This window comes from Haliaeetus albicilla, chromosome 27, assembly GCF_947461875.1.
Source record: "Haliaeetus albicilla chromosome 27, bHalAlb1.1, whole genome shotgun sequence".
Lineage (NCBI taxonomy): Eukaryota > Metazoa > Chordata > Aves > Accipitriformes > Accipitridae > Haliaeetus > Haliaeetus albicilla.
Window position 1 is genome coordinate 21,430,837 of NC_091509.1, and position 8,545 is coordinate 21,439,381.

Sequence of the window (8,545 nt, forward strand, 5' to 3'; positions counted from 1 at the left end):
CAATAAAGAGTGTGTGGGCTGTGGCCATCCCTCCGTGTGGTGGGAGCGGCGTCTGCAGCGTCTGACCAGGCTGCGTCGCCCACCATGGCACAGGGTCCCCCAGCTCCCTCAGCCGGTGTCCCCGATCGGGTGTCCCTGCTCAGGTGCTGCCCCCGGAGTGTCTGGCTTTGGTGTCTCACCACAAAGCTCATCCCTGTGGTGAAGAAGCACCATGCTCCATTTTCAGCCCACCCTTGAGAGATTCAGACTTTTTTACTCAAACACCTCCTAATTTAAGACCAAATGTAGCCTGCTGCAATATTTCATATCAAACTTTGTTGTACCAGCATATTTTATTTACAGTTTGAAACCTCAATCCGAGAACACCAGGAGGACCGAGCTGAACGTGAGTTTCGGCAGCGTTCCCCCTGCTGTGATGCCGGAGGACGGGCTGCCCGGCACTGCCGCAGCTCCAGCCTTGCGTAAATGAAGGACTCCTGTGTTTTTGCTTCCTCAGCTGCCAAATCCATCCCATTGACCGTGGCACCCCTGGTCCTGTCTCTGCGTACACCTCACCCGCGGCTACAGCCGGGCTGTGACAAGTCACATGGGTGCAACGGAGTTAAACCTACTCCTAATTTATTTGTTAATGCAATATCACCAGAAAAGGTTACTTCGAGTCTTTGGGCTAGTCTACACATGAGGAAACTCACTGTACGGTAAAATGCACTTGCCACTCGTGAAGAAGTGATTAGAGAAGCACTGACTCAGCAGGGCTTTGCCCCAGCAGTGCCTGGGCTGAGCTGTCCCCCCCGTGCAGGTCATGCCCCATCCCTGTGGGCATCTGCAAGTGCCCGAGGTGGATGGAGAAGACGAGCCTGGCAGGAGCAGCTCTTCAACTGCTCGGGAGATCTGCTTCGTGCCAGCAGAGGAGAAATCCAGCTGCACAGAAGGTTTGGGAGTCACCAAGGGGCCCCAGTGCCATTTTGGAGCCCCATTTAGAGCCCGTTTAGAGGAAGCCCCCTGGGAATGGAGTGCGATGCACTGCCACTGTCATGCAGCCCATTCCTGCTGCACCATCACACCCTCAACCTCAGACCTTAGTCATTCCCACTCTGCCCCGTCCTCGCTGGGACAACGTCAAGGGGCTTCAGTGCCTAGAATTACTTATGAACAGATTGTAGGAGAGACACATTTACTTAATAAATAAGTACAAATAACATATGGCAGGTACTAGCATGAAATACAGCAATATTCATGTTGTGAGGGAGGCTAGGATGTCTAGGGCTTGGAGCTTTTGGCTGATGCTAGTTTAGCTTAATACGCCAAGGATATCAGCAAGCATTTAACCAGGCTGGCACTCGATAACATGACTGATGGCGCAGTCTGAAATTGCTTGAAGGGCATATTAGAAGCTACGTAGTTAGGTGGATAAATATGTTAATACAGAGCATCCAGGGAGGTTTTGCCTTAGAATGACTGGGGACAGTAAAAGCGTGCACTTCTCTGGTAACTGGGGTGTCCTTGGGGTGCCCTTGGCCACGTTTCTGGGTGCCTGGCCAGGGCAGGTCTGTGCGTGTCCCCGGGAGCTGCAGCGTGGTCACAGCATGCACCGATGGACGGCGGAGGGCAGGGGGAGGTGGGGATGCCGGTGGACCTTGGTGGGGGGTCAGGGCTTTTCCCGTCATCTCTGCAAAGCTTCGAGCAGGGCAAAGGAGCTCTGCTTCGTCTATTTTTGGTAGTGCATTTACCTAAAGCTCGGAGTTCTAACGTTTGGCTCTGTCATACTAGCCAAAAAGAGAGCCAGCGAGGTTAAAAGGAGGAGGCGGCAGTTGGGTTTTGGGGTTTGGGTTGTCTCTGAGCTCCCAGGACAGGTCTTAGTCGGCCGAGACGGGCAGCGGGAGGAAGAGGATCGCCTTCTGGCCGTAGTGAGTCCGCGGCCCCAGCTTGCTGTTCCCGTTCTTCTTCAGACCTACAAACCAGTTCTTATCTGCGTGCTTTTTGGAGGTGTACGTGTTGTAATGGTTTTCTTCGATCCTTTCAAGGAACAGGCACTCCTCACCCAGTAACTGCTGAAAGAGAGCCCCAGGTAACGACAGTGAGACAGGGAGATGCCGTAGGGAGGAGGATGCGTGTTCCTAACGCAGCAATCCCAGCTCGGGCGCTCCCTGGCTCGGATGCTATCCAGACCCGCCTCTGAGATCTTCGTGCCCCAGGACAGTTCGTATTTAAAGTGTGGAGGTAAGCAGCCTTGATTTAGATGCCTGGGCTACTCCTGCAGTAACTTGTCCATGACCTGGGCGTTTTATTTGGCAGTAACCGAGCCCAGCCCTGCGCTCTGTAAGCCGGTCCTGGCACCGGCTCCTGCTCTGGCACTAACCTGTGCGGTGGTGGCTGCGGGTTCGGGGCATGAACATGGGGAACAAAACAGCTCTTTGGTAAGGCTAAGCAGCCTGTGACCAGGATTACGTGTCGCACACTTTGCTATAAATGGGGCTATTCTCAAAGACCCAGCTTATATTCAGTAACTCCGTGCCCTCCAGTTCCTGGGCACGGGGGGGTAAGCTCCTGCCTTGCATGATCCTGCTCACACCGGGATGTTGTGGACCCAGCACAGGGTTTGGTGCAACTAGGATGCAGAGGAAAAGTGAAGCACCTTGCAAAGCGGTGGAGAGGCGGCAGGAGGCAGGCAGAGGTACGGGCAAGGCGCTGCCGGGGTTGGAAGAGCCGGGCTGGAGGTGCAGCACCCTGCCGGGGTCCCTGGCAGCTGCCGAGGGGATGCAAAGCAGCTGCTCCTCCAGATATGAAATACAATATTTGTCAAGAGGCAGGGCGGTAAATGGTGTTGTTTGATTATTTATTTATTTCCCTCCAAAATAAAGCCGGATGAAGAGTGGCCGTCCAGCTGCCAAAATAACAAACAGAGGCTAATTGTTGCTCGTGGTTTGCATTACTCAGAGCTACGAGATTTCTGCAAACCTCAAACCCTCTCTGTGTCTGGTCCCACATAAACCTCCTACTTACCGAGCCATAGAGCAGCCCGTTGGTGTCCATCGCCAGGTACTGCCCAGACTGGGTGCTCTTTATATACACCTCTCCCACGCTTTCCGCGCTTAGCTGGAGTTGAACTGAAAGTAAAAATAAAACAACAACAACAACAAAAGTAAAAAGAAAATAGAAAAAAGGTTGTCAGAGATAATGTCCAAGCTGCTAGGAAAGTTAGGGTATTTTTGTCCTGAAGCCCGGCTTATAAAGAGTTTATAGGAAACAGTACAGCATGTAATAAAAGTGTCTCCTTGTACCCTCTCCTTCAAAGAAACCCCACAGCCATGCTTTAGGAACCAAAGACCAATTTTTTCCTTATTTTACATCAAAGGAAGGGCAGCATTTTGGTTAAGACGCTGGAATGGGACACAGGAGATTGGGGTTTTAATTCTGGCTCTAATTTACAAATTTCTCATGTGGTTTTGACAAGACACTTAAGGAGTGACATATGAAGAAGTATTTCGAGAGCTAAACTAGGGACGGGCAGACTTCAGATGCCTGCATTGCAAAACCCCGATCCAAAGCATCCCATCCAGCAGTGTGCGGCGGCTGGCGTTATCTGGTGCGTCGTAGATGGATAGCGGAGAAAGAGAAAGGGCTGATCTTCATCCTAAAAAAAATACCTCCTGTAGGTAGCCACGAACCATGTCTTAAGATTGTCCTAGTTTGTGGCACCAATGTGAATTTGATACTAAACCAGGGTCTGAGCCTGCCTGCACACAGGCTGGGCAGGGGCGATGGGTTCGTGGCGATGCTGCATCGGTTCACGCAGCCCACCAGACACTGCCTTTCCAGCCCTGTCACCGATGCTGGACTTCAGCTAGAAACTCTGGGGCAAAAAAAGCTCCTTATTGGTCTTGTACTGTGGGAGGTGAGTGGGTCAGCTGCAGGATGGGATGTCTGGGCTACCTCCCCTGCTCAGCACCCTGTACCCAGCACAGCAGATTTAACCTTTCTATTTGTCTGGTTATTTTTTTTTTCCCCTCTGGGTTCCTTTTTTTCTTACTTGGCTAATTACAGGAGTCACAGAAAATGATTAAAACCTGGATCAAGTTCTTGTTTAACCTGTTTATCAGGAAGAGGCCATTTGGTTGGAGCCAAGCTTTGGGAGGACAGCTCTCTAGCACTGTGCGCTCAGAGAGGACCCCATACTGCTCTCATGGGTGGGCAGGAAAACTGAAGTCTGAGGAATTAGCGGCCCCGCCGGCATGCACGGAGGGCTGCGGTTATAGTCAGTGTGACTTGCAAAATCCAACTCTTTTGAATGATCATTCCCGTCTCCTAGTCAGCTTTTTTTCCTGAGCTTTTACTGTAGAGATTTGTAACAGAAATATTTAGGTTGGTTTGAATGAAGTATGAATGGATGCCTCAACTCCAGCTCCTTCCTTCCTTTTAAAATTTATTTTATTTTATCCTTATTTGGATGAGGTAAATGGTAATGTTACCTCTTGGCATGGCAGAAGCCCCCGTCCCAGTGAAATCTTTGCTGTAATGGTTCACATTCTTTATTTTTGGCATTTTCTGCTCAGTAAATGATGGTTAATTAGTAAATTGTTTGGGTGCAGATTTGCAGTAATACGCAGTCCCGGTGCTTGCCTGGTTCAGGCTGGGCGCTGGCAGCCGGCAAACCCTGCAGCGGGAGAGCCCCCAGCCCACCTTGTGTTCGCTGCAGTGCTGCAGCCCCGGGACGTGGCCAAGAAGTCCAGCCGGGGAAAGAGTTAAAAATGATGATACTGTCCTAAAAACTGCCTCTGAGAGAGGGGAGCAGGGGGACCCTCCAGCTGCTGATGGGGATGTTAAGGCCTCCAGCCACAGAGGGAGGGAGAATGGTGGGTCTGGAGGAAGGAGCTCATGCACAAATTCTTGTGGTTTTTTTCAGGTCTGTACAGATATTTCCTTCCATGAAGTAATGGGATGAAACAAAGAAAATAAGGCTGTTTGTGGAAACGAGCATGGGCTTTATCCTTAAGGGTCTACAATGTCCTGGTATGTTTTCTTTTCATGGTGCGAGCTCGAGATGCCCATGCACGGCAGCAAAAGACGTGGTGAGGGAATCCTTACGTAGGGCTGGACGACAAGGGCTTGGAGCGAGTCAATTCTTCTGTTCTCCTTAGAGATCCTACCTGATTCTGGGGCTAGCGCCTGGCAAGGCTGTTTAAGATAAAAATATGAATTCTTGATATTTGTCTGGAACAAAATGCGCATGGGCACGGGCAGTTTGCAGAGCACCAGTGCAGACTCTAACGCAGCTATGCACACTGGCTCCCCAGATGAGCCACGAGCGTTCCTGTGCCTCGTCCCTCCCTGGGGGCCTCTCTCCCCACTGTCACCTCCAGGTTTCCTGTATGGATTTGGCTGGCTCCACGCTGGCCGGTGCTTGTCCCAGCTGTGTAAGCAGTATCCCATGGTGCAGGTCGCAGTCTGGGCTGCTCCCCTTGCATGCCGGGGAGCGGTGCTGAGCAGCTCCGGCATTTGCCAGGCGCAGGCACAGGACCGCGGGCAGCCATCGGTGCTCAGAGGCAGGGTACCTTGCCGGCAGGGCTGCTCCGCTGGCACGCAGCCCTTCCAGGAGTTTTCTCTGTAAATATTTGTACGTTCGGATATCCAAGTTTACGAGATCATTTACAGGAGGTTCCTTTCTGGCAGAGGTTTCCAAACACACGGCCCCGGGCCAGCAGCCGGCGAGGTGCGAGCGTGCCGGGGCACAGCGGGTGCCATGCATGGGAGCGCTGCCTGCGCTCTCGCTGCCTGCGCTTGCTGCCTGTGTGCATGGTGCGGCTGTGGGGACCGGTGGCCGGAGGGGAAATGCTCACTCCAACATGACTGGCTTGCTTTGCCAGAGGGAAAAATGGCTGGGCTGTGTGGCAGCATCCGTGCCGTGAGACGGTGGGCTCGAGGCTGGGGCGTGGGGGCTGGACACTCATGTCCTTGGTAGTGCTCCGTGTGCCGGGAGATGCCGCCTTGCCATCAGCTCTGCAAAAACCCGTGCTGAGCTCCGCGGGGCACACGGGCATCTCTGTGTCCCCCATCTGACTCCACCAAAATCTTAGCTCTGGCAAAATGCTGCAGAGATGCTGGCTGAGTTCATACAACCTCTCCAGCTGCTGGCTCGTGGGTCCTGTGAGCCCGGTCCTGTCTCCTGCGGATGCTTTGGGTCAGCGTCCTTGTCTGCCTCTTGTAAGGGTTTCAGAAGGGTTAGTGCCCAGTTTAGTCCAGGCTGGATGCTGCCTGCCCCGCGCTGTTTATCCAGCCTCGGTGAGCTCATCCTCGCCCGTCCCCCAGCGCTGCCACGTGCTGTGCGAGTGGTGGGGAAACAGTGTTTATAATTAAAACTTTGCTGTAAACTGCCTTTCATTAAAACAACAATAACAAGAAGAAAGGTTAAGTTTGGGGGAGAAAGCCACATGTACGCTTGTGGTTTAAAGAAAATAAAAGTGCTTTTCTTAGCACTTTGTAAGGCGGACTTGGCTCCTCCCAGCCCTCCTTTCTAACCAGATAGGAGCCTGGCAGGTCCCAGTTATATTCCAGTAAATGTTCAGGATATGGTGTAACCAGAGGTTTCTGCCGAGAACCGAGGGCTCCAGCATGCGGCAGTGGGGAAGAGCCCGACCCTGCTGCCTGCAGAGCCCCACGGGGAGCTTTGCTGGTCCAGCTCTCCTCAAGCATCAGTTTAAAAAAATTTCTCCCAAGCATTTTGGAAGTGCAAGAACCCTAAAAGCTGAAAAGTTCCCAACCGATTCCTTGGATTTTTTTTGTCTTTGTCCTCAGACAGCCATTTTCTCTTTTGTCTGAGTGGTTTGCCGGGGAGGGGGCTGCTCTGCACAGGCCCCCTGGTCACTGCTGATGGCCTGGCTGGGCTCAGCAGGGAGATCTGCCGAGGGCAAGGGGCTTTTTGGTGTCAGGGCCAGGTATTCAGCTCTCATCTAACGGCTTTGCGTGGCTGGGTCAAAGTAAGAGAGCCTCAGTGCCGTGCCTTGGCTCTGGTTGTGTGAGTTGCTGGCAGGGAAAGGGCTCTTGATGCCTTTGGTGACGTGGAAAACTGCTGAATAGGACAAACATGCACCCTGCCTTGCCATACAGGATAATATTATTAAGTTTTTATATTAAGGTTTGCCCTATGTCAGATAGTCTGCAGGACTTTACAGTAGCATTTACAAAACCGGCACTTTTTGGTGAGCAAGTCCTGCCAGCTTCCTAGGGTAAACTTTGATGCCAATTACAGAGAACGAATGTGCTCCTAGAAAGGCAGTGGGATGTGCAAATGGTCGAAAAAGTGTTGGCATCTGTGTGGCCAGCTGATCCCAGCAGCAGGTCCCCGATGTCCCATGGGCTGGAACCGCCGGCATCAGCGACTGCAGGGAACAGGGACGGGCAAGAGGAGGCCCTGGCCATAGATGGCCCATTAAATCTTTGTGACACACAGATGCATGTAAAATGTATTGTAACTGTTTCAGCATACAATAAGCCATACTTGGTTTCAGAACAAAAGTGAATGGTAACACGAGTGCATTTCTAAAGCCGTAAGTCACAAAATAACTATTTCACCTGAGTCTCGCCTCTGCAAGAATCTGCTTTTGCATCCTGCAGAAATTTAATTTGCTGCATAAGGGGAGAGGGAAGTTCCCCGGAGGCAAGGGGACACTGTGTGCAGAACATACAGATAAAATCCATTCTGCACGCAGAGGAATCTGGGCCCAACCTCCCGCTCTGGCTGACGACTTCATGTACGAAGATGCACGCCTGCAGCGCACTGCTGGGAAACATTGCATTTGCACAGCCCCACTATTGTGCTGAATCTTCTAACCCAGAGCAAATGCACAGATACCATAGAATTATGTGTGATGGCTGCGTGTGTGTAGGATGCGAGGCTGCTCCTAAGCCTTTTTTTCCAGCTGCCAGCTTGCTGCGTAAGCCAGCCGTGCTGCAATTAGCACTTCGGTCCTGTGTAGTCTGCCTGCCTGCGATTATGTTGATGACCAGTTTCAGATTTAATACTTCTGCAGATGTGAAATAGCACACATACCGTGCCTCCCCGGGCTCTGCGTACAGGCTGCAGGTGTGTTTGGTGTGTGTGCTGACCTCCTGGAAGGCGTGTTGCCACCGGGAGAAAAGAGAGCCTGGTACAGAGCCCATCTTCTCCAGCTCCCCCCTTCCTGGCTGATAAAGGCTGATAAAACCATAGGAGCAAGGAGGAGAGCCAAGAAGCCCCATCGGGTTTGCTTACTGTGCTGGTCGCTGCGGTCCCTGGTCCCGTCCACTTTGCCGTCTGGGAGGATCCGTAGGAAGTGCCCCCCGTTGCTGCAGTACAGGAGTTTAGGTTTCTTGTAGTTCCCCAGAGGAAGGTTGAACTTTTCAGTCAGGGCAGTGAAGGTAGTGATTTTCCCTTCGGCCATCTCTCAGCCTCTCCCGACGGCCGGCCGGGCTGCAAGAGATGCAGTGGTGTATGGCAGGGGCTGCGGCACCGAGTGCTTGGCACACGCTGCTGCTGCCAGGCTTTTAAAGGGAGGGGAGGGAGCCCGGT

The 8,545-nt window shown here is 52.4% G+C and overlaps 1 protein-coding gene across 7 annotated transcripts in view; it reads right to left on the reverse strand.

Moving 5' to 3' along the window:
* Positions 1-300: 300 nt before the first annotated feature.
* The window catches only part of FGF1 (fibroblast growth factor 1), a 31,874-nt gene continuing 23,629 nt past the window's right edge, over positions 301-8,545 (reverse strand). For 6 of the 7 annotated variants that reach the window (XM_069772810.1, XM_069772808.1, XM_069772812.1 and 3 more), the window contains 3 exons: positions 8,249-8,446; positions 3,004-3,107; positions 301-2,051 (listed from right to left, as the gene is read on the reverse strand). In XM_069772810.1, coding sequence (XP_069628911.1) covers positions 1,857-2,051; positions 3,004-3,107; positions 8,249-8,417 — 468 coding nt within the window. In that variant the 5' untranslated portion in view covers positions 8,418-8,446 and the 3' untranslated portion in view covers positions 301-1,856. The remainder of the gene's footprint in view (positions 2,052-3,003; positions 3,108-8,248; positions 8,447-8,545) is intronic. The other variant, XM_069772814.1, reaches the window with a different exon arrangement.